At 49.5% G+C, this 25,164-nt stretch overlaps 1 protein-coding gene across 46 annotated transcripts in view; it reads right to left on the bottom strand.

The window, feature by feature from the left end:
• LOC147122949 (calcium/calmodulin-dependent protein kinase type II subunit delta) overlaps positions 1 to 25,164 on the bottom strand; it is a 508,322-nt gene that overhangs the window by 331,519 nt on the left and 151,639 nt on the right. For all 46 annotated transcript variants that reach the window (XM_085962275.1, XM_085962278.1, XM_085962273.1 and 43 more), the window contains exon 3: positions 7,736 to 7,795. In XM_085962275.1, the coding sequence (XP_085818401.1) occupies positions 7,736 to 7,795 (60 nt within the window). The remainder of the gene's footprint in view (positions 1 to 7,735; positions 7,796 to 25,164) is intronic.

Genomic DNA, 25,164 nt, shown 5'->3' on the forward strand with positions numbered 1-25,164 from the left:
TGAGGGAACTTCCCGCCGACCTCACAAAATGGCGGCCACCTTCACCCGCAGTCTCTCTCTCCCCCCCCCAGTCTCTCTCTCTCTTTCCCCAGTCTCTCTCTCCTCTCCCCCCCCCCACCCCAAGTCTCTCCCTCTCTCTCTTCCCCCCCCCCCCCCCAGTCTCTCTCTCTCTCCCCCCCCATCTCTCTCTTCTCCTCCCAGTCTCTCTCTCAATCCCAGGCCTCTCTGCCCCTCCAGTCTCTCTCTCTCTCTCTTTCCCTCTCTCTCTCCTTCCCACACAGACAAACTCATTTATATATATAAAAAAATTATTTCTACTTTTTTCATAACAACATGCCCTCAAAAAACCCTCGGCACCGCCGGCACTCCAGCTAGTACATAATAAAAAAAAGCCTTTCATTCAAATATGCCCAATAGACCTCTGTATTGCATCAACTATTTGTTTGTATAAATTGGGCCTACATCAAAATTCAGCACTGAGGGAGCATCCAAAGGGTCATGCTCGTCATCGCAACATGATGAGTTGGAATGATTGTGTGATAAATATAATTCTGTTAAGGTACATGATTTTTCCACAATGGAGGATAAAATTAAAGCGCATTTCTTAACTCCCCTAGGAAAGGTTAAACAGCAAGACATTATTCAACCGCATGTATCTAATAAACTAAGAAAATATGGCCTGGAAAGGAAATATACATGCCACAAAAATATACAGGCCAAATATTATAGTTGTAATGTACACACAGCTATAGATATAGATAAATAGAATTTGTTACACTAGCATATGAAACTGTCTCATTACCCATAACTCAAGGGTATAAACAGCAATGTTAACACATTTCTTTAAAAGAGCAGTGCTGATTACAGTAATTACAGCAATAAGCATGGGTTCCATCAGACTAACATTTCTCAATGTTCAAAAATGGGTTTCATGCTGCCACCTGGGATGCACTGAGATTTATAAATTATTAGGTTCTAATCTCTTTCCAGAAAGAGAATCTCCAGACACCACCTAAATAAAATTAATTTTTTTTTTTTTTTTTTAAAAAGCTGTAGGAAGCAGCTATTAATAGATCAAAGCTCCATAAACAGTCTAAACCTAACACCGTTACTGGAACCTTCTTAAAATATAGGCTTTCAAATGGGTGTCCATGGGCCCTAGGGATTCACAAGGGATCCCAGTGGGTCCATGAGGTTTTCAGATTTCTGTGTGGGAACAGGGATGTCACATGCCACATACATAGGGCTGGATTTTCATTGGGCCATGGAGTCGGGATTGGAGGCGTGTGGGGGTTTAAAATCCCGAAATCGGGGGTCCCGACCCCATGCCAGTTTCAAAGGATACCCGCCCTGCACTGGGACCCGTCTCAGAGGCGGGAAGGGGATTAGTGCCAATTAACTGCCTGTTAACAGGCAGTTTTTAGCCTAATCCCTATTTTCATTGCTGAAATGTGGGATTCCCAATGGCTCCAAACCACGCCAAGTTAGCGAGGCGGGCCGTCGGGATGAAGGGCTTGGAGGGGTCGAGATGTCCAGTGTTCAGGTGAGTAATGGGTGCATGAGTGCAGAGGTGTTTGGTCTGTGTAAAGTGTTTAAAGAAGTTCTACTAACCTTTACAGCCTTCCTTCCTTCAGGTCTCGGGAGTCCCTCATCTCACCGGCACAGGAAGCAGAATGGCCACCTGCTGTCAAAATCTGCAGCCTCTGCTTTCTGTTCCGGGGTGATCTCTAAATCATCCTGAGAGGAAGGAATTAACCTGGAGTACAGATTGTCAGTGTTTGACAGCTTCAAACAGCTGTGAAACGCTGATATTTCATCTGTCAAAAGGTCTTGACAGATGAAATTTCAATCTGTGACGTCACCTGTTGCCGGGTGGCCCTTAATTGGCCTGCTGAGCCCGCTGGGCAGGCTCAACAAGGTCAATCAAGTCTAAATCACATGGGTTGGCTAGAACTCGATGGAGGCGGGACTACAACCCCAAAAGTTGTAGTCCCGCCTCCTTAATGAAAATTCAGCCCACAGTGTCTCGAGAGCTCTACATTCTTTCCCCTTTATTTGTTGACCTACTATCACGGTCTTTCAAGAATTCTCCACACATAAGTTTGAAAACCGCTTTAGAATCATAGATGGCCATTCAGCCCATCTTTGGTAGAGCTACCCAAGTATTCCCACTCCCCTGCTCTTTCTCCACAGCTCTGTAATTTTTTTCCCCCTCAAGTATTTATCCAATTCTCTTTTGGAAGTTACTATTGCATCTGCTTCCACCACCCTTTCAGGCAGTGCATTCCAGATCACAACAATTTGCTGTTTAAAAAAATGTTTCCTCATGTCGCCTCTGGTTCTTTTGCCAATCACTTTAAATCGGAGTCCTCTGGTAATCGACCCTGCTGCCACTGGAAACAGTTTCACCCTATTTAATCTTATCAAAACCATTAATGCTTTTGAACATCTCTATCAAATCTCTCTGAACCTTCTCTGCTCTAAGGAGAACAACCTCAGCTTCTCCAGTCTCTCCAGATAACTGAAGTCCCTCATCTGTGGTACCATTCCAGTAAATCTTCCTGCACCCTCTGCAAGGCCTTGACATCCTTCCTAAAGTGTGGTGCCTAAAATTGAACACAATACTCCAGCTGAGGCCTAGCCAGTGTTTTATAAAAGCCTAGGATCCCATGTGCTTTTTTAATAGCCTTCTCAACTTGTCCTGCCACCTTCAAAGATTTGTGTACATACACTCCCAGGACACTGTTCCTGCACCACCTTTAAAATTGTATCATTTAGTTCATATTGCCTCTCCTCATTCGTCCTACCAAAATGAATCACTTCACACACTCTGCATTAAATTACATCTGCCATGTGTCTGCCCATTTCACCAGCCTATGCCCTCCTTAAGTATGTTACTGTTGAGATACCACGGCAAACGTGGGAGTCGAGACCAGAGTTAGTGAAACACAACTGCTTTAATCAACCTCATGGCAAAGAGAAATTGGAAAAGCCCGCGCAACCACTTAAATACTCCCCAGACAGGAAGTGCTCCCGGCAGCCTGTCCCTGCGGGAAACAAGTTGCTGGAGGAAATGGCCCCCGGATGGGGCGTCTGCTTATACTGTCCGTCCCGCCGTGAGCGGATTATGTCCAGTGGTGGCGTGTCGCCACAGAGCTCCCCCCAGAATCCGCTTAGGAGGAGTGGACGAGTCGTGACGGTGGTCTAATGGTTCTGCCGGAGCGGCTCTGAGTGGTCGCCGGTCTAGTTGGTGGGGCCGGGCGGTTCGCCGCCGGCTGTGCTGGCTTGCTGGCGGGACGGCCTCTAGTTGGAGGTCGGGCCACGGGGACCTGTTCCCCTGGTTCTGTGTGTGCTGGTTTGAGCCGGTCGATGGAGACTGTGTCGACCCTGTCGCCGAGTCGCAGCTTGAAGACCTTGTCCCCGGTTTGTAGTACCTCGTACGGTCCGTCGTACGGGGGTCGCAGGGGTCCGCGGTGCACGTCGTGTCGCACGAAGACGAAGCGTGCCTGCTGTAAGTTGGCGGGACGTGAGGTGCGAGTTCGCCGTGTCGGTTGACCGGAAGTGGGGCGAACTGTTGAGCGGAAGAGAAAGAGTTGAGCCGCTGCTGTTCGGCCGACCAAGACGTGGTAGCCTCCGGGAGGAATTCGCCTGGTACGCGCAGCGGTTGTCCGTAGACTAACTCCGCTGCCGAGGACTGGAGGTCTTCCTTGACCGCGGTGTGTAGGCCTAGTAGCACCCACGGTAGGCGGTCAGTCCAGGTACTGTCCTGCAGGCCGGCGCGGAGTGAGGCCTTGAGTGACCTGTGGAAGCGTTCACACAGCCCATTGGCCTGCGGGTGGTACGCCGTGGTTCGGTGGAGCGTCACCCCGAGGTTGCGTGCTTTGGCCGTCCAGAGTTCGGAGGTGAACTGGGCGCCTCTGTCAGAGGTTATGTCGGCTGGTACGCCGAACCTTGCGACCCAGGTGTTAACGAACGCCCTGGCGATGTCGGCTGTGGTGGTGGAGGTCAGCGGCACTGCCTCAGGCCAGCGTGTGTAGCGGTCGACCATCGTGAGGAGATAAGTTTGGCCTTGCGATGGCGGCAGAGGACTGACGATGTCGACGTGTACGTGGTCGAAGTAGCGGCTGGGTACCTCGAAGTCTCCCAGGGGTGCTTTTGTGTGCAGCTGTACCTTAGCCCGTTGGCAGGTGAGGCAGGAGGTGGCCCAAGTCCGAACATCTTTGCTGAGGCCGCGCCAGACGAAGCGCTGGGAGAGGAGTTTGACGGATGCGCGGGAACCCGGATGAGAGCGCCCGTGTAGTGCGTCGAAGATGCGGCGGCGCCAGGTTGCAGGGACGACCGGCCTGGGTTGGCCAAGTGAGACGTCGCAAGTGACTGCCGTGGCTTCGGGCCCGTGCGCGACCTTGGCTAGGCGTAGCCCTGGCAGGCTGTTAGCCGCCGAAAGGAGGTCTGGGTCCGTGAGCTGGGCCGCTGCTAGTTGCACGTAGTCGACCGCGAGGTGATTCGCGCAGATGGCGGGACGGGAAAGGCAGTTGGCGACAACGTTGTCTCTACCGGAGACGTGCTGGATGTCCGTAGTAAACTCGGACACAGCTGCGAGCTGGCGTTGCTGCCTAGCAGGCCAGGGTTCGGTGTGCTTGGCCATCGCGTATGTGAGCGGCTTGTGGTCCACGTACGCAGTGAAGGGGCGGCCCTCCAGGAGGAATCTGAAATGGCGGACCGACAGGTGGAGCGCGAGGAGCTCGCGGTCGAAAGTAGAGTATTTGACCTCCGGGGGGGCGCAGTTGGCGGCTGTAGAAGGCAAGTGGCTGCCACGCACCATTGACCCACTGCTCGAACACGGCTCCGACCGCGTGGTCGGAGGTGAACGCGACCCGGGCATCGGCCCTCGGGTGCGCGAGCAGGGTGGCGTTGGCAAGCGCGTTTTTGGTGGTGTCGAAGGCGGCAGACGTGTCAGTTGTCCAGGCTACGGCCATCTTGCCGGATTTACCTCGGAGGGAGTCGTATAGGGGCTTCATGAGGGCTGCAGCTCTGGGAATGAACCTGTTGTAGAAGTTCACCATCCCGAGGAACTCCTGGAGGCCCTTGATGGTTTTGGGGCGGGGGAATTGTTGGACGGCCTGCACCTTGTTGGGCAGGGGGACGGCCCCAGCAGGGGTGATGTGGTGACCGAGAAAATCGATCTCGGCTAGGCCGAATTGGCACTTCGCCGGGCTGAGGATGAACTCATGTTGGGCTAGGCGCCCGAACAGGATGCAAATGTGTTCGAGGTGTTCCTGTTGGGAGGAGCTGGCCACGAGAATGTCGTCTAGATAGACGAATAGGAAGTTCAGGTCCCGGAGGACTGAGTCCATAAGGCGCTGGAAAGCCTGGGCTGCATTCTTGAGGCCGAAGGGCATCCTCAGGAACTCGAACAGGCCGAATGGGGTGATGACGACGGCCGTTTTGGGGATGTCCGCGGGGTGTACGGGGACTTGGTGGTAACCGCGCACCAGGTCGACCTTGGAAAAGACGGTTCGTCCGGCCAGTCGGGCCGAGAAGTCCTGGATGTGCGGCACCGGGTATCGGTCGGGGGTGGTGGCGTCGATGAGGTGGTGGTAGTCCCCGCAGGGGCGCCAGCCTCCGCCGGGCTTGGGGGCGATGTGGAGGGGCGAGGCCCAAGGGCTGCTGGAGCGGCGGATGATGCCGAGTTGCTGCATGGTGGTGAACTCGGCCCGCGCGATTTCCAGCTTGGCCGGGTTGAGTCTGCGGGCGTGGGCTGAAACCGGGGGGGGGGGGGGGGGGGCCGGTGGTGGGGACATAGTGCTCCACACCGCGGCTTTGGCCGAAAAGGTCGGGTTAGTGAGGGCGGGAAACTCGGCTAGAAGTGCCGAGTAGTCGTCCGTGGCTCTGGCGAGGCAGGAGGTCGTCAGGCCGGCCGAACGGGCCGGGTGAATGCGCCAGGGATGGGGGCCATAGTATTGATGTCGACGAAGCGGTGCCTCGGAATGTCGACAAGGAGGCCGTGGGCGCGTAGGAAGTCGGCGCCGATGAGTGGGCAGAGGATCCTGGCTGTGAGGAACTCCCAGCGGTAGCGGCGGCCTGCGAGGTCGAGCGTGACCATGCGGGTGCCGTATGTGCGGATGTCAGAGCCATTGGCTGCGGCCAGCGTGATACCCCGTGCGCCGTGTTGGATTTCGAGGGCGGAGGCGGGGGTGATGCTGTGCTGGGCCCCTGTGTCGCACAGAAAGCGGCGGTTGGTGCTGTCGTCGGTGACGTACAGGAGAGGCCCCTTTTGCCCCGCGGCCATCGCGGGGGCCGGTTTGAAAGTGCACGGTGGCGTGCAGCGTTGGGCCCTAGTGCCAAAACGGGTGTGGTAGTAGCAGTGACCCGGAGTGGTAGGGCGGTCAGGCCTAGTGGGCTGGGGAGACCGCGTGGTCGTTGCCGTGAGGTCGGGCGCGACGTCGCGGGCGGTCTGCGCAGAGAGCAGCTGGTCAGCCTTTGCGGCTATCTCATTCAGGTCCGTGGAGCCAGACTCCACAATGAGCGGGCGGATGCTGGCAGGGAACTGCCGAATGACAAGCGTGCGAAAGAGGGCGCCGGGGTTTTTGTCGTCTGAGAGGGACAGCATGTGGGAAAGCAGATCCGACGGTGAAGCGTCACCAAGGCCGGGGAGGTCGAGGAGTTGGCAGTTGCGCTGGTAAGAGGACGCTTGAAATTTTTTTTTTTTTTTTTTTTTTTTTTTTTTTTTAAAAAGGAGCGCGGCCTTCAGATGCTCGTACTTGCCTTCCACTGGTGGATCCTGCAGCGCTGCCCAAACCTTGGGGACTGTGGCGTAGGTGAGAGAGGCGACGAGGTAGTCGTACTTCGTGGCATCGACTGTAATGTTTTTCAGCCGGAATCTGGACTCGGCTTGAACGAACCAGGCCTCGGCCAGGTTCTCCCAAAAGTCCGGTAGTTTAACCGTGACTGCGTTTGTATCCGCCATGCTAGCTTAGGATTCGTCCTGAGCGTCGGGGTCACCAGTGTTGAGATACCGCGGCAAACGTGGGAGTCGAGACCAGAGTTAGTGAAACACAACTGATTTAATCAACCTCATGGCAAAGAGAAACTGGAAAAGCCCGCGCAACCACTTAAATACTCCCCAGACAGGAAGTGCTCCCGGCAGCCTGTCCCTGCGGGAAACAAGTTGCTGGAGGAAAGGGCCCCCGGCTGGGGGCGTCTGCTTAAACTGTCCGTGCCGCCGTGAGCGGATTATGTCCAGTGGTGGCGTGTCGCCACATTACTATCCTCCTCATTGTTTACTACATTTCTGAGTTTCATGTCATCTGCAAACTTTGAAATTATGCACTACATACCCAAGCCCAGTTCATTAATATGGTCAATGCACAGCATAACAACATAATTAATCTTGCTGAGTTTTCTTCTTTTGCCAGGTCCAGGAATGCAAGACCAATTATACCCCATCCTGGCCAAGCTCAGCTAGCTCAAGGGGCTAGAAATTGAGTTTGGGACCCCTCCAGATAGAGCATTTAGCTATTGACCATCAAGGGAACTTAAATAAATTATTGGAGGGGAGAAAAATACAGCCAAGCACCATCAGTCTTTTTGCCAAAATGATGGTCCACAGAATTATGTTTCAATGCAGTTCATGTCTTGACATTGTGTGGAAAGGAAATTATTTAAAAAAATAAAATCAATGTTGGCAATCTATTTGTAACTGTAGTTTTAGAAACATATAGAAAAATACCCTTACCAATATTGGGGTGCTTTAAAAGTCGACAAATCCGAGCCTCTCTCTCCAACTTCTGGTGATCTGTAGTTAAAAAAAGAAAAAACAAAGCTAATTTATATTGGAGCACAAAGAACAATGCCCAGTAATGCAAAATCAGAGGCCAAGATTACATTTGGAGAGGAAATCTGTTGTTTCTCTTCAATTAACTAAATTGGAACAAACTATACCAAACTGTTAACTACTATGTCACAAGAGTAAAACCACATTAGAAGCTACTTTTCGGTTTGCCTTATTTTCATAAATGGATGTAGTCCTCTGAGGGATCAATCTTTATTAAGCTGAACTGAAGCACAGGGAGGAAAGGGGAGAAATACCCATTAAAGTCATCTGCAGTTAGCAGCCATTCCTTCTCTGACAAATGTGTACCACTTGCATTTTTTGTAAAATTTTCATGCAGCAGAGTAACCCTGTAGCACGAAGAAAAATTCAATTTCTGAATGGATTGCTGGCTGACTTCAGGACAGAAAGCAGAGAGTAGGAGTAAAGGGTAGCTAGTCACAGTGGCAGAAGGTGGGTTGTGGTGTTCCACAAAGATCAGTGCTGGGACCACTGCTGTTCACAATTTGCATTAAAGATTTAGGGGGAGAAATTCGGTGGAGCCACAAACAGGGCGGCAAGCTCACCTGGGCGCCGGAATTAGCGCAGCGATTGGAGCAGTTGCGACCGCCGGAAATTCAGCTTGAACACCCCAAGAGGGGGCACGGGGCGAGGCTCGAGGCGCTCCGCGTCCCTCTTGGGGCACTGAAACTGAATATTGCGGCACGGCGCGCTGCAGTACTGCAGGCCTTCCTCCCATTCTTAAGGGGGAGGGGCCTGCACCAGCACGATCGGAGATCGCGAGTGCCGGCAAAAGAGCCCGGCACCGAGGAGAAGTGCCGGGCTCTCGGTAGACAGCCGGCACTGCCGCAGGGGGTGATCAGGAGGCCGGGGACAGAGGTGCTGGCAGGCAGCCGCCGAAAAAAACGGCTGCCCCGCACCTCCACCTTAATTTGCGCCACTGCCGCCACAGGTAGGCCCCGTGAACCGGGTGCGAGTTGCGAACGGCGCTACAGAGGCGGGCGCTACCGAATATCGAGATCGGGGCGGTAGCGGGGCGCTGCGCACACCGATGACGTCATCAGTGGTGGCGCAGCCCAACAGGCTAACGCCGCCATTAGCACCCCAGCTAAATATCGCGGGAGGCGTGGCCAGTGGCGCTAAAGCCACTGAGTGCCCTCTTTAGGCGCTAACTGGTGGCGCAGCCCACCAAATTTCTAGGCCTTAGACTTTGGAATCAAAATCACAATTTCTAAATTTGCAGATGACACCAGATTGGAGGGGGGGGGTGGGGGGGTGGTGGCGGATAGTCAATACTGAGGACTGCAACAAATTACAGGAGGACATTAATAAACGTGCAAAATGGGCATATAATTGGCAAATGAAGTTCAACACAGATAAATGCGAGGTATGACATTTTGGTGGGAAGAATAGGAGGGTGGAGTCTAGGTAGGACAGAGGAACAAAGGGATCTCAGAGTACAAATACACAAATCACAAAGTAGTGACGCAGGTTAGCAAAGCCATAAAAACAGCAAACCAAGCACTAGGGTTTATTTCTAGAGGTATAGAATAGGGTTTATTTCTAGAGGTAAAGAATTGAAAAGTAGGGAAGTTATGCTAAACCTGTATTGAACCGTGGTTAGACCACACTTCGAGTACTGCGTGCAGTTCTGGTCGCCATATTATAAAAAGGATATAGAGGCACTGGAGAGGGTGCAGAGAAGATTTACAAGGATGATACCAGAAATGCGAGGATATACATATCAGGAAAAGATGAACAGACTGGGTCTCTTTTCTCTTGAAAAAAGGCTGAGGGGTGACCAAATAGAGGTCTATAAAATTATAAAAGGTTTTGATAGAGTGGATACAGAGAGAATGTTTCCACTTGTGGGGAAGAGCATAACTAGAGGCTATCAATATAAGATAGTCACCAAGAAATCCAATGGGGGAATTCAGAAGAAATTTCTTTACCCAAAGAATGGTGAGATTGTGGAACTCGCTACCACAGGGAGTGGTTGAAGCGAATAGTATTGATACATTTAAGGGGAGGCTGGACAAGCATATGAGGGAGAAGGGAACAGAGGGTTATGCTGATAAATTTAGAGGAAAGATGGGAGGAGGCTCGAGTGGAGCATAAACGCCAGCATGGACTGGTTGGGCCGAATGGCCTGTTTCTGTGCCATATATCCTATGTAATCCGATGAATGCGTGCTCCTTCTTGGCTCAGCCAGTTTCAAAATTAAGCAGTCACATGAAACCAAATGCTGTCGACAATGTGCACCAAAGATTTTCCTTTAAGTGCAGAATTTATGCTACACCTTGCAGAGTTAATAAATAGAGTGATTGGTATTAGTTAAAAAAGCAAAACACAAATGCACACAAATAATAAGCATATGCAAAGTGTGTGGAGTTATCTTGTACAAAAGCTGTAGTGCAGTGATTAGAGCTACAAATCAAAATCACACATTATGGGACAGATGTCAAAATAGAGCTCAGATTCCACCCTGTGCATGTTTAAAACTCTACTTCATACGCATCAATTCCCACAGCTACTTTGATTCTCCATCCTCCTCTAAGGACTCTTTTCCATTCTTCAAGTTTTTTCGTCTCCATCGCATCTTTTCCTCCACCGTGAATGACAGGGCCTCGACCGTGCCCATTCCATTTCCTGCACTTCTGCCCTCACCCCTTCCCCTCTCTCCCAAAACGATGATAGAGTTCTGCCTTGTCCTCACCTTCCACTCCATCAGCCTCCACATTCAACGGATCATCCTCCGCCATTTCCACCACCTCCCTTCCCCTTTCAGCATTTAAAAGTGGCAGTTCCCTCTATGACACCCTGGTCGATTCTTCAATCACCCCTTCCCCCAGCACTTTGCCATGCAAGCACAGCTGCCCTTCCTCCCTTCCCACTATCCAGGGCCGAAGACACTCCTTCCAGGTGGAACAGTGTTTTACTTGTACTTCTTCCAACAGAGTACAGGGTATACTATATTTGCTGCTCACGATGCGATCTCCTCTACATTGGGGAGACCAAATGCAGACTGGGTGATCGCTTATCTGAACACCTCCATTGAGATGGCTTGAGTGACCCTGAGCATCCTATAGCTACCACTTTAATTCTCCATCCCACTCCTACACTGTTCCAATAAAGCTCAATGCAAGTTCGAGGAACAGCACTTCATCTTTCTACTAGGCATTTTGCAGCCTTCCAGCCTTAGCAATGAGTTTAAGTTTAACAACTTTATATCTTAACTACCACTCCCATTTTTTCCTGAACAGCAGATGCTGGTAATAGAGGATGGCTGCACCAGAGCCACTGGGAGTGATAGTGGTGTGGGTTGGTACTTGAGGCGGGGATTCCCTATTGGTACATGTCAGGAGGGGTAGTCCGCAACCGAGGTCTACCTGCCTTTCTTCTACCACATTCCCAGACCTCTCCACTTTGTCAGGTTTTCCATGTTTCTCTCTCACTCTGCTATTCTGCCATTACCATTTATACCTCCTCTGGACACATCTTTTGTTTCTTTACTTGTTCCACTACCACCCCCTTCTGCCTTGCACCGTCATTTTTGTCATTTAATCACTCCTGCCCTCCACCCTATCACAGACCTTTACGTTTTGTTCTTTCCGTGCCCCGTTTTTCCCTGGCTCTGTACTAGTTTAAAAGCTGTTCATCAACATCTTCCAGTTCTGATGAAAGGTCATCGATCTGAAGTGTTCATTCTGTTTCTCTCGCCACAAATGGCACCTGACCTGCTCAGCGTTTCCAGCAGTTTTTGTTTTTATTTCCGATTTCCAACATCACATTTTGCTTTTGGGGGGGGGGGGGGGGGGGGGGGGGGGGGGGAAAGAGAAGCCTTGGCAAATTGCTGCAGTGCATCTTGTAGATAGTACACACTGCAGCCACAGAGCATCAGTGGCAGAGAGAGTGCATGTTTAAGGTGGTGAATGGGCTGCCAATCAAGCGGCCTGCTTTGTCCTGGATAGTGTCGAGCTTCTTCAGTGTTGCTGCAGCTGCACTCATCCAGGCAAGTGAAGAGTATTCCATCATACACCTGACTCGTGACTTGTAGATGGTGGAAAGGCTTTCTGGAGTTTTTTTTATTTGTTCATGGGATGTGGGTGTCGCTGGCAAGGCCAGCCTTTATTGCCCGTCCCTAATTGCCCTCGAGAAGGTGGTAGTAAGCCGCCTTCATAAACCGCTGCAGTCCGTGTGGTGAAAGTACTCCCACAGTGCTGTCAGTGAGCTAGTTCCAGGATTTTGACCCAGCGACAATGAAGGAACGATGATATATTTCCAAGTCAGGATGGTGTGTAACTTGGAGGGGAACTTGCAGGTGATGGTGTTCCCATGTGCCTACTGCCCTTGTCCTTCTAGGTGGTAGAGGCCACAAGTTTGAGAGGTGCTGCCGAAGATGCCTTGGCGACTTGCTGCAGTGCATCTTGTAGATGGTACACACTGCAGCCACAGTGCGCCGGTGGTGAAGGGAGTGAATGTTTAAGGTGGTGGATGGGGTGCCAATCAAGCGGGCTGCTTTGTCCTGGATAGTGTCGAGCTTCTTGAGTGTTGTTGGAGCTGCGCTCATCCAGGCAAGTGGAGAGTATTCCATCACACACCTTACTTGTGTCTTGTACATGGTGGAAAGGCTTTTGTGCAGACTCCCTCAGAAGAATTGCATGAATCTTTTTTATTTGAACATCAAGTTTTGACACTTACTGACAGATGCTCAGCTCCAGCCTTCTAATAAGCTTAGAGGGTTATTTATTGTGCATAGCTGTGTCTTTTAAGCCTGTTATTTTATGATTAATGAACTCATCCTCTGGGTAATTTGATCTCTCTGACCTCTACTTTGTCTCAATATACTGAATCAAGATAAATTTTAAAGGAAAAAAAACTAAGGTATCTTGAACTCATACCCTGGGATAATAGCATATGAAAAGTTAACACGTTCATCTGCAATTCATGTCTCTGCTATTTTAGTGGAGACATCAACTCATTACTGCCTTCACTAAAATAATGGAAAGGGGTATTTCAGATCAGCTGATTAGTGTTTGCAAACTAATATCCTGCAGTCCAGGCCAGAACCTCCACTCCCGGTAGTCTCCTGTCTTGCTTTCTAAGCCTGCCTTTTATGGAGCCTCGCTGCCTCAACAGCTACTCCTGCAAAAGCTTCCCTCCGCTCTGTGCTCTCTTTCTTTGCAAATGTAGATGAAGTACAACACAATGACTGAAGAGTTTTTTGACTACCCAGACAAATCAAAAAACTGATTATATATTCTCTGGAGAAAACATACTAACCACCTTTCATCTAGGAGCCTTTTATCCCCAAATTTGTGTGAATACACATTGGCCTCAATTTTTGCTGGCCGGGGTGGGGTTGCGATCCAGGCGGGTTGGGGTACAGGCGGGCGGGCACAAGGCACAGCTACTCCATTATACAGAAAGTATTTATCATGGCAGTAGGATTATATTGGAGGGATTTTGGAATTCTAGTATGAAAAACAACATAGTAAAATGTCCCAGGGCACTTCACAGTTTGACACCGAGCCAAATAAGGAGACATTAGGACAGAAGACCAAGTTAAGTTTTAAGGAGCATCTTAAAGGGGAAAGAGAGGTAGACAGGTTTAGGGAGGGAAGTCCAGAGCTTAGGGCCTCGGCAGCTGAAGGCACAGCCACCAATGTTGAGCGATTATAATCAGGGATGCTCAAGAGGCCAGAATTGGAGCAGCGCAGATATCTCCAAGGATTGTAGAGCTGGAGGCGGTTACAGAGATATGGATGGGCGAGGTCATGGAGGGATTTGAAAACAAGAATGAGAATTTTGAAATCGAGGCGTTGCTTAACTGGGAGCCAATGTAGGTCAGTGAGCAAAAGGTGATGGGTGAATGGGATTTGGTGCAAGTTAGGATATGGGCAGCAGAGTTTTGGATGACCGCAAGTTTATGGAGGGTGGAAGATGGGAGGCCGGTCAGGAGTGCGTTGGAATAGTTAAGTCTAGAGGTAACAAAGGCATGGATGAGGGTTTCAGCAGCAGATGAGCTGAGATGGGGTGGAGTCAGGCGATGCTATGGAGGTGGAAATAGGCGGTCTTAGTGATGGTGCGGATATATGATCAGAAGCTAATCTTGCAGTCATATACAACACCAAGGATGCAAATAGCCTGGTTCAGCCTCAGACTGCTGCCAGGGAGAGGGATGGTGTGGGAGGCGAGGGAATGGAGTTTGTGGCGAGGACCAAAGACAATGGCTTTGGTCTTCCCAATATTTAGCTGGAGGAACTTTCTGCTGATCCAGTACTGGATGTTGGACAAGCAGTTTGACAATTTGGTGACAGTGGAGGGATCGAGAGAGGTGTTGGTGAGGTAGAGCTGGGTGTCGTCAGCATACATGTGGAAACTGACAGTGTTTTCAGATGATGTCGCCGAGGGGCAGCATGTAGTTGAGAAATAGGAGGGGGACACCAGATGCAACGGTGCTTGGAAGTGTAGTAAACAATGAGGAAGATAGTAATAGGCTTCAAGAGGACATAGACAGGCTGGTGGAACGAGTGGACACATAATAGATGAAATTCAATGTTGAAAAGTGGGAGGTGCTACATTTTGGTGGGAAAAATGAGGAGACACAATGGGGCAGTAATTCCTCCCCAAACGCGTGAGTACGGAAGGGGTACTCACGCGTCTGGCCGGAGGAAATGCCGGTTTTCAGCATGCACAGCGCATGCGCTGAAAACCGGCATTTCCTCTCCTCTAACCCAAGAGTTGAAGAGGCTAGCGCGTGCGCTGTAGGGGGCAGCGCGTGCGTCTTGGATTTCCTCTGTTTTGGGGGATTTGCGCATGTGTAAAGGCCTCCGGTCTTTACACTCGTAAAAAGCACACGCAAGTATTTATTTTTACAGGTAAGTGGTGTTTTATTGCAGTTTAGAATTTTTTTTCCACAGGTTTATTATTTTAAAGAATCTACAATAAGGTAAGTTTAGTTTTAGACCCTTTTTATTAAAAATTTATTTTTCTCAAAAAAAAAAAAAATTATTGTTTAAATTATTTTTTTAAACTTATTTATACTTAATTTAATGATTGGGATGTTTTTTAAATTTTTATTTAAAGTTTAAATAGTGTTTTGGGCCCCCGTAGTTTTCATGAGTTTGACAGTTCTTACTCTCAAACTCATGAATGAACCTTCCCCTCCCGATTGGTTGTACAGTGCTCACCTGATCCCAGCCGGAACATCGCACTAACTACGCCGCTGGATCAGGTAAGCACAGCGCGCTGACAGCTGAACCGGACCTGTGACAGGGATTGCAAGCAGGCCCGGGCTTCAGATGTCAGCGCATAGGGTGAGTGCAGATCGGGGGCTTGCACGCGCGGCAAGCCCCCGACACCAAGTTCTGGGCCACTATGAGCTAAATGGTACAATTTTAAAGGGGATGCAAGAATAGAGGGACCTGGGGGAGTGTCTGTGCACAAATCTTTTAAGGTGGCAGGACAGGTTAACAAAAGCAGTTAATAAAGTGTATGGGATCCTGGGCCTTATAAATAGAGGCATAGGGCTGGATTTTGTCACTGGGGCGGGCTGGGGTCGTGTAATCCGCTTTTCATGTTAGCCACCCGATTCTAAATCAATGTGGGAGAATGATGCTATTTTAACTTAAGTGGGCAATTGAGTTCCAGCGTGTGGGAACCCATGGCTCAATTAGTTTTTTCAGTCTGAGATTCACCTCCGATGACGTCATAATTGCTGCTGCATTTAAGGTCTGCAACAAGCCTTGCTTCTTCTGCAGACTGCCAACCTTTTGGCCTTTCATGTTAGAGGGACCTGGAGGTAGAATGACCAGCGAGAGAGCTAGGTCTGCTCCCAGGTTTGATGACGTTGCCCTGCAAGCTTTAGTGAAGGGAGCAAGAGCCAATAAAGAGGTGCTCTTCCCTTCTTCAAGGAGGAAGAAGCCTCCCCAGCAAACCAAGGCTGTGTGGATCCAGGTGGCCCAGGAGGTCAACTCGTTGTCGATAACCCGCAGAACCTGGCTTCAGTGCCGGAAGAGGTTTCATGACCTTCTGTGCACTGGAAAAGTGAGTATGACTTTCCCATCACCCTCAATCTGATCCCCATTGCTTCTCCTCACCAGCACTCAGCTTTAGCAACCTCTTCCTCCACATCCCACTTGACACTGACATCCGTGCACCCTTACCCATCCCCTCTCTATGGTCACATTCACCTAACTATTCGACTATGCAGCCCTCACACTCCTCATAACTGTGATGCTATGAAAACAACTGACAACACACAGGGAGGGCCCTTGGCCTTGCCACCTCACTCCATCTTTGTCTCCTTCTAAGCATCAATGATATGGATTCTCTACACTCACTCCTTCATTCTCACTCAAACTCCACTTGTCTCCCTCATTGCAGGAAAAGAGAGCTCACAATAAGAGGGAAAGAGCGAGGACAGGAGGAGGGTCACCCTCAGTAGCCCAGCTCACCCCCTGGGAGTAGGCGGCCCTGGAGATCGTGGGAGTGGAGGACGATGCACAAGTGGGGGACGGACAGACGGGTGCATCACAGCAAGCTGGTGACAGAAGAGTTTTCCATTTCTCTCATTGACACTGCATGAGTTGCTGATAATGATTCTGAAGCTCTAACAGATGGACTAATGATCATCTGCAATATGCAATGTGCATGTAACCTTGGCATCACATCTCTGACTCTTTCCTTTACTCCCCCACAGGACCATCGCAAGCACCCATCCCCACTAGCCAAGAGGAAGAGCCTGAGCACCCAGACACCTCAGAGGAAGCTGCAACCTCTGAGGGTGGTGTCAGCAGAATTCAACGCACCCAGCACCAACGCAGACACTCACACCTCGGTGGGACCTTCGCGAGATAGTGCAGTGTTGTCACCTGGTGTATCACAGCTCACAAGTAAGCATCAGCAGATTGTGGAGACAGGGACAGCAGTGGAGAGTCCTAGTCGGAGGGCGCAGGACTCTCCCAGCTCGGCTCAGCTGCATGACGACCCTCTGCCTCTGGGTCCATCCACAAGATCAGCGGTGCTGGAACTCCAAGAACTGATGCAGGAGTCCCCAGGGTCGCTGCGAGTGTGGAGCGAATGGAGGAGTCCATTGCGAACATGAGCAGAGCCTTTGTGGAGTCATTGGCACATGAACGCATCACCATGGAAAGGGTGGCAACCTCCATGGAGGTGATAAGTCGCCAGAGTGCAGAAAACATGGTGAGTGTTCTGAATAGAATGACATCTCTGGAAGAGTGATGGTCATCTATTGAACAGAGAAACCAGACCTTCATGGAAGTCCTTCTGAGTAGGACTGCCAGTGCAGATACGGGTCCCCATGGCTCCCCTGATGTGCAGCAAGGTGCGCTCAAGCCACTTGCAAGCGCTGAGGAGGACCTGACCCATGAGAGGGAAGTTGGTGGCAGACATCAAGGAAGTGGGGGCCCCTCTCCAAGCGCTCACACTTCCATGCCACTGCAGAGCCCTCGGTCAGAGCCCTGCCGGAGTCCACACCCAACTGAGATCAGCATCTCAACCCCTGCACAGCCGCAGGAGCAGCAGACTGTTGGCGAGCCCTCACAGGTTCGCAACCCTTAAGAGTGTAATGTATATACCTTTATAAGGAGGGAACCACTTATTACAGGTCATGTATACTGTAGTACCAGCAGTGACCACACCTGTATATAGCACTGAGTAGTAATATGTAGAGTTCAGTTCCAGAGTGAGCCACGTTGAGTAAACACCTGTTGTACCGTTCTCCTGCAGTCTTGTGTCTTACTACTGACAGACACAACATTGGCGACGAGGCAAATTCGATCCTACCTGCAACTCTGCATCGCCTCCCAGGGATTCGGTCCTGGAGACCAGTAGATTGGAGGTCAAGGCTAAGACACGGGCGTCGACCACAGGCAACCACCCAGTCATCCAGCAGAGACTCGAGAATTGCGGGGGAGGCTGTTGAGAGCCAGGCTTGGTTTTCCAGTCACGGTAGTCCAGCGAAACGGGCTGGCAACAGGTAGTGCGCAGACCCTTCCCAGACAGCGGCGGGATAGAGCCCGACCGAGCGGCACAGCAAAGGGCCGAGCAGCGTCGACGGGAGAGAGAGAGAGAGAGAGAGAGAGAGAGGGCAGAGCGCACAGGGTGCAGCCGGTGTTCAGGGGCCGAGCAGCGTCGAGGAGAGGGAGAGAGACGCGCAGAAACCCGCGAGGCCCCGCCATTGCCACGAGGACCGCCGAGAGCGGCGTTGGCAGCAGCGGGGGAGGAAGGAAAGCGCGGGAGACGCCATTTTAAACCACACCCAAAATGCCGAAGAGTGGTAGTATCACCGCATTTGACAATGAAGTCGAAGATTGGACTACACATGTCGAACGAATAGAGGTATACTGCAAGGCAAATGAGGTGTCAGATGACAAGAAAGCGTCGGTATTGTTAAATTTAATGGGTGCAAAGATGTATGGCTTATTACGAAATCTAGTAACCCCAGCGAAGCCAGTGGAAGAGAGTTTTGGAGACATAGTGACGATACTACAGGAACATTTAAACCCCACACCGCTGCTGATAGCAGAAAGATTCAAGTTTCACAAACGGAACCAGCATAAGGATGAAAGCAATGCTGAATATTTAACAGAACTGCGCAAACTATCGAAACACTGCCAGTTTGGAACGTGACTGGCAGATACCTTAAGGGACAAGTTTGTGTGTGGGCTTCAAAGTGAAGGAACCCAGAAACGGCTTTTATCTGAAAAGGACCTTACGCTGGACAAGGCTTTCAGCATTGCGGTATCATATGAAGCAGCAGCACGGGGCGCTGCAGAGATACAACAGAGACCGCAAGAATATGGCACAAACGAAATGTCATACAGAACAGAGAAGTGCTATCGCTGCGGCAGAACAACACATGACCACAATGATTGCTGGTTCAAAGACAAAGTGTGCAGACAGTGTGGAAAAGTAGGACACACAGCACGAGTCTGCAGGTCGGGAAAGAAAACCAGCAATAAGAAATCTCCAAAAGAAAAGTACAAGAAGGTACATAAGGTGACGGAGAATAGTTCAGATGAACAAAAGAGTGATACCGACTCCGAAAGCAGGGAGCTGAGCTGTCTGAAACCACATAATGTGATCAAAACGGAGGATCACCGAACCATTTAGGTCACTCTCAAGATAGCAGGAGTCCAGGTAAAAATGGAATTGGACACATGATCAGCCCTAACAGTCATAAACCGACGGGACTACGAGCGGCTATTCTCACACATACCCTTGAGAGACACAAAAATTATTTTGAAGACGTACACGGGGCAAAAAGTCTACCCCAAAGGAAAAATAAGGGTGACCGTTATATATAACGGTAAGGAAACACCAAAACTAGACCTGTATGTATTGCAAGATGGAGGACCACCATTACTGGGACGTGAATGGATCCGGAAAATACAGCTGGATTGGCATTCCATACAAGCACTGACTGTGGCTGCCAAAAAGGATGACGACGTCACACCTGGGCGACTGTCAAAGATCCTAACCGACGCGCAAGAAGTGTTCCAGCAAGGACTCGGAACACTAAAAGGCATGACAGCAACAATTAAAATTGAAGAAAACGCAAGCCCAAAATTTTTTAAGGCCAGACCGGTACCTTATGCGATCCGCCCAGCCGTCGAAGCAGAGCTGGAGAGTTTGGAACGTTCAGGAGTACTGTCCAAGGTAGACTGGAGCGAGTGGGCTACACCCATCTTCCCTGTGATGAAAAAGTCGCTGAGCAGCACACCTGGGGAACCAAGGAAGGTTCGCATCTGTGGGGACTTTAAGGTAACAGTGAACCCAGTCCTTCACACCGTGCAATATCCACTTCCGCGGAATGAAGATATTTTCGCCTCGCTATCTGGAGGGAAACGCTTCACTAAGATTGATCTGGCCCAGGCGTATCTGCAAATGGAGGTAGAAGAAGCATCAAAAAAATACCTCACAATCAACACCCATAAAGGTCTCTACCAATACAACCGGCTGGTATTCGGGGTAGCATCAGCTCCGGCTATTTGGCAAAGGGCAATGGAACAAGTCCTGCAAGGGATCCCAGGGACCCAGTGTTATTTGGACAACATCCTGGTCACGGGCGAAAACGACAGTGATCACCTCGCCAACCTGGAGCAGGTGCTCACTAGATTGAAGGAATATGGGCTCCGAGCTAACCGCCCCAAATGCGAGTTTTTTAAAAAACACATCTCGTATTGTGGCCACGTTATCGATAAAGAGGGGTTACATAAGTCCCCAGAGAAGATTGAGGCAGTAGTCAAGGCTCCAGCACCGGAAAATGTGTCACAACTGAGGTCGTTCCTCGGGCTGGTAAACTACTACCATAAGTTCTTGCCAAATTTGTCTACAATACTACACCCACTGAACACCCTACTGCAAACTGGAGTGCCATGCAAGTGGAGAGACGAATGTAAATGAGCTTTCCAGAAGAGCAAAACACTAATCACATCGAAAGAGGTATTGGCCCATTTCAACCCAGCACTACCAATTCGGTTGGCGTGTGATGAGTCACCCTACGGCATTGGAGCGGTGCTGTCGCACAAATTCTCGGATGGCTCAGAGAGGCCAATAGCCTTTGCATCATGATCACTAACCTCAGCCGAGCGTAACTACGCCCAGATTGACAGGGAGGCCCTCAGCCTAGTGTGGGGAGTGAAAAAGTTCAATCACTATCTGCACGGGCAGAAATTCACCTTGCTGACTGACCACCAGCCTCTTGTCTCCATTTTTAATCCGAAGAAGGGCGTTCCGGTGATGACTGCACAACGACTACAAAGATGGTCACTCTTTCTAGGGGCGCACCACTATGAGATTGAATATAAGGGCACGAAACAGCATGGAAATGCTGATGGGCTACCACGCCTGCCACTGCCTACTGCGGAGGAAGCACCAGCAGTGGATCCTGTCGAAATATTTCATTCGACTATAGTTGAATACCTACCGGTAACTAACGCTCATATAGAAAAGGAGACCCAAAATGACCCGACACTGTCTCGAGTATATGATTTGACGGTGAACGGATGGCCAGCACATGGCGACTCACTGTTGCCAGCATTCTCGACAAGAAGAGAACAGCTGTCAGTGTGCCGGGGGACCTTGATGGGTGGAATTACCACTCGGGATCCACACAAGTTAAGGGATAGAGTGCTAAATGAGCTTCATGAGGGTCATCTGGGAGGGGTAAAAATGAAAAGCCTTGCCAGGGCTTATGTGTGGTGGCCGGGAATCGATAAACAAATCGAGGACCTGACCAAGAGCTGCTCAGGATGCCAGAAAGTCCAAAATGCACCACCACAGGCCCCTCTACACCCATGGGAGTGGCCCTCATCTCCATGGCAACGGGTGCATATTGATTTTGCTGGTCCATTCATGGACTCAATGTTCTTAATAGCCGTGGATGCGCACTCGAAATGGCCTGAGGTGATCAAAATGTCCTCCACCACCACGGAGAAAACTATTGCAGTCCTACGAACCATTTTTGCCAGGAACGGCTTGCCAGAACAGATTTGCTCCGATAACGGACTACAGTTTGTGTCCGAAGAGTTCCGGAGGTTTATGAAGAAGAATGGGGTAAGGCATTACACATCTGCCCCGTATCATCCAGCCACAAATGGATTGGCTGAGAGGTTCGTAGAAACCTTTAAGGCGGCAATATTCCGCTGCAGCAGAAGGTGGACAATTTCCTGTTCGCCTACCGGAATGCGACACATGCAGTCACCAACCAGGCCCCGGCCATGATGTTCTTTAACCGAAGGTTAAGATCTCGCCTGGATTTGCTCAGACCAAACGTACGAAGAGATGTTGAGAGTAAGCAATTCCAGCACATCCATGAGAAGCCAACAAGGAGCTTCAATGTAGGGCAACCAGTCTTGGCCCGCGACTACCGAACAGAAAAATGGCAGCCAGGAACGATATGCACACGGCAGGGCCCACTAATGTACACAGTGGATGTTGGGGAGAACATCGTGAGACGCCATGCTGACCAGATCCTAGAGTCACAGGAACAAGTCAACCCCATGCCTCGCCCATACGTACCTGGTGAGGAACCCGACGTACAGGTCGCATCTACCCCAGAAACAGTAGCATCGGAAGCTGATGACCCGACCGACGACAGGGTGCCAGAATCGCCTCCGCACCAAGAGCGAGACACTCGGGAAAGGCGCTATCCAGAAAGGATCAGGAAGCCTCCCAAAAGACTGAATATATAAATGGACTATTTTCAGCTAACGTTGTATGTTAAAAGTGTTAATTGTAATTAGTTTGATATTTGTTAAATGAGTGTTATGGTACTGTTAATCTAAAAGGGGAGGAATTGTAATGTATATACCTTTTAAGGAGGGAACTACTTTTTACAGCTCATGTATACTGTAGTACCGGCAGTGACCACACCTGTATATAGCACTGAGTAGTAATCTGTACAGTTCAGTTCCAGAGTGAGCCACGTTGAGTAAACACCTGTTGTACCGTTCTCCTGCAGTCTTGTGTCTTACTACTGACGGACACAACATAGAGGACACCCGCCAAAGGTTTCAAGACAGGAGCAGCAAGAAACTGAGCAAGGGGCCTCCACATCTGCTGAAGCCACAGGGGAAGCACCACATAGGAGCACGCGTAAGAGAAAGATACTGCACAAATAGTCACAAGGGTAGTCACTTGGGTGAAATTTGATGTTTAATGTTAAAAAGCCTTCAGATGGTTACTGTAAATAAAAAATCTGATGGCTACTGCTGCAGTTCTGGCGTGTGTCATTTCGTTAATGGGACTTCCACATTGAGGGCTTAGGATTACTTGCAATTGTCAGTATGGTGGACAAATTGTTAGGAATCCGCTGGTTCTTGGCCACTGTCGAAGCTCTGGCAAGAAGCTGCGAGGCAAAAGTGCTCGATTGGCTAGGCTAAGCAAATCTGGCCAAGATGAGTGCGTTCCTCAGCAGCAATGTTCTCGCGTACTGCTGCCGCTGGTTGATGGGCCTCTGCAAGATGTTAGTTTTCACTCTCCTCCTCCTCCACCTCATCTGAGGAGGATATGTGAGGAGCCACTTGGTCCTCAGGAATCTGCAAGCCACGACGCTGTGCCATGTTGTGAAGTGCACAGCAAACCACGACGATTCTGGAGACCCTGGCGCTCCTGTTGTTGCTGCTGCTGTTGTTCATGGTTCTGCTGGTGCCACGGCTGGTCTTCGTCCTCATCTAATGTCCAGAAGGGAAGGAAATAAATGGCTCCCATGCTTCTGGTATATGCCTCAGCTGAGGAAGCGCTCAGTCAAGGTGGCAAGAGGGGTTTCCCAGAAGGTCACACTGGAGATGGGTGTCAGGCTCCAAACTTCCACAGCTGTGGTTATGCCTTCTAAAAGTTCCCCCAGACCCGAGACAACAAAGTCCTGCCACCTGCAAATGATGGCTGATGGTTAATATCCTGTTTAATGGTGGAGCTGCAGCTAAAAGTCAGCAATCCAATTGTGCTCCCAAGAGGTTTCACCGTCATGTTTCAGAGCAGGCGTGCTTCACGTCACAAAAGGGTTAAAATCACAAAGGCCTTTCAAAATGGGATAAGAGAGGCAATTTAGTGCTTGTTAAGGGCCTCAAGGGCCTATCCCACCTCTTGGAGGCGGGACGGAGACAGGAGCAGTAAACACGATTTCTTGAAAATTGCTCGGAGGCAGGATTGGGCCCGCCCGCCACTTTTTGCAATTTTAACACCCCGCACGCTTCCATGGCCCTGGGAAATTCGAGCCCATAGAGTACAAAACCAGGAAGTTATGCTAAACCTATATAAAACATTATTTCATCCCCAGCTGGAGTACTGTATCCAATTCTGGGCACCACACTTTAGGAAGGACGTGATGGCTTTGGAGAGATTTACTAGAATGGTTCCAGGGATGAGGGATTACTGTTACATGGATAGACTGGAGAAGCTGGGGTTGTTCTCCTTAGAGCCCAAAAGGCTAAGAGGAGAATTTAGAGAGTAATTAAAGAGAAACTGCTTTCAATGGCTGAAGGGTCGATAACCAGAGGACACAGATTTAAGGCGATTGGCAAAAGAACAAGAGGCTACACGAGGAAAAACCTTTTTATGCAATGAGTGGGGATTTGGGATGCACTGCCTGATAGGGTGTTGGATACAGATTCAATAGTAGCCTTCAAAAGAGAATTGGGTAAATACTTGAAGGAGAAAAAATTACAGGGATATGGGGAAGAGCGGGACTAACGGGATTGCTCTTCAAAAGAGCTGCGCAGACTCGATGGGCCAAATGGCCTCCTTCTGTGCTATACTATTCTATTTTAAGAAAAATAGAAAAATTAATTTAAATGAAATGAATGTTTGCGGATTTGAATCCTCAGAAAGTGTGAAAATGAAATGCCCTTAATTTTATTTTCCAATTCCAAATTAACCTTACTACTGTATCTTACACAGATACAGGAGAATCATCAACACCTGCTGCAAAGATATTCCCTTGGCCAGAGGTGTTAACAGATGTGCAATTTACAGTAAGCTTTTACGGCGTTAGTCCCACACAAATGTCATGAAGTGTTTGATCAGTTTCTCACCTTGTTTGATAAAAGAATTATTGGTAATATTTGTCAGCCCAATGCTCCTTCAGGGACCACAAGCTCATATGCTTCAAAGGACAAAATCCTTCACTGGACCACACAGATTTCTCTTTCATGTTTTTAAATGATTACTTTAATTCCCCTCCCTCTTGGTTCTATTTTGATTTTCATACTGATATGTATTGTATACTGATCTCAGCTGTAAACAAGCTTTGCCTCTTCCTCCTGCAGGATTTGAATTTAATTTCCCTCATAGGATAAAGAAGTTTGCTGGTGGCTTTAACTTCCTTTATCAGATTGTCTTCTCACACCAGAACAATATTGGGCATTATACCATTCTCACATTATTGGTGAAAACAAATTTTAGAAGTGTAAATTTCCAGGTCTAATTCGAGAGCAGCTGGTGTTAGTGACTGTAAAGCTAACACCATTTAAAAATACAATCGCAATTTGCTATGTAGTTAAAGTTAACTCAAGCTACCCAATCTGCAGAGAAACTAAAAAAAAAATTGGTATTCAATATAGATTCTACGATGAATAACCTTTACATTCTTCAAAAGAAACATTCTTTGTATGAAAATAGATTAGCGGGTAACATAAAATGGAACCCAAAATGTTATATCAGTGTATCTTAATGTTGTGTCCTTCAATAATCAGAAAAAGACTGCAGGGAACGATCAACAGGTGTTTACTGAATGAGGGTTCAAACTGCAAGTGACTGTACGGATCACTACTCAGGGTTTATATACAGGTGTGGTCACTGCCGGT

The sequence above is a fragment of the Somniosus microcephalus genome, chromosome 2, assembly GCF_052327205.1.
Source record: "Somniosus microcephalus isolate GS21.2 chromosome 2, FLI_Smic_1.0, whole genome shotgun sequence".
Lineage (NCBI taxonomy): Eukaryota > Metazoa > Chordata > Chondrichthyes > Squaliformes > Somniosidae > Somniosus > Somniosus microcephalus.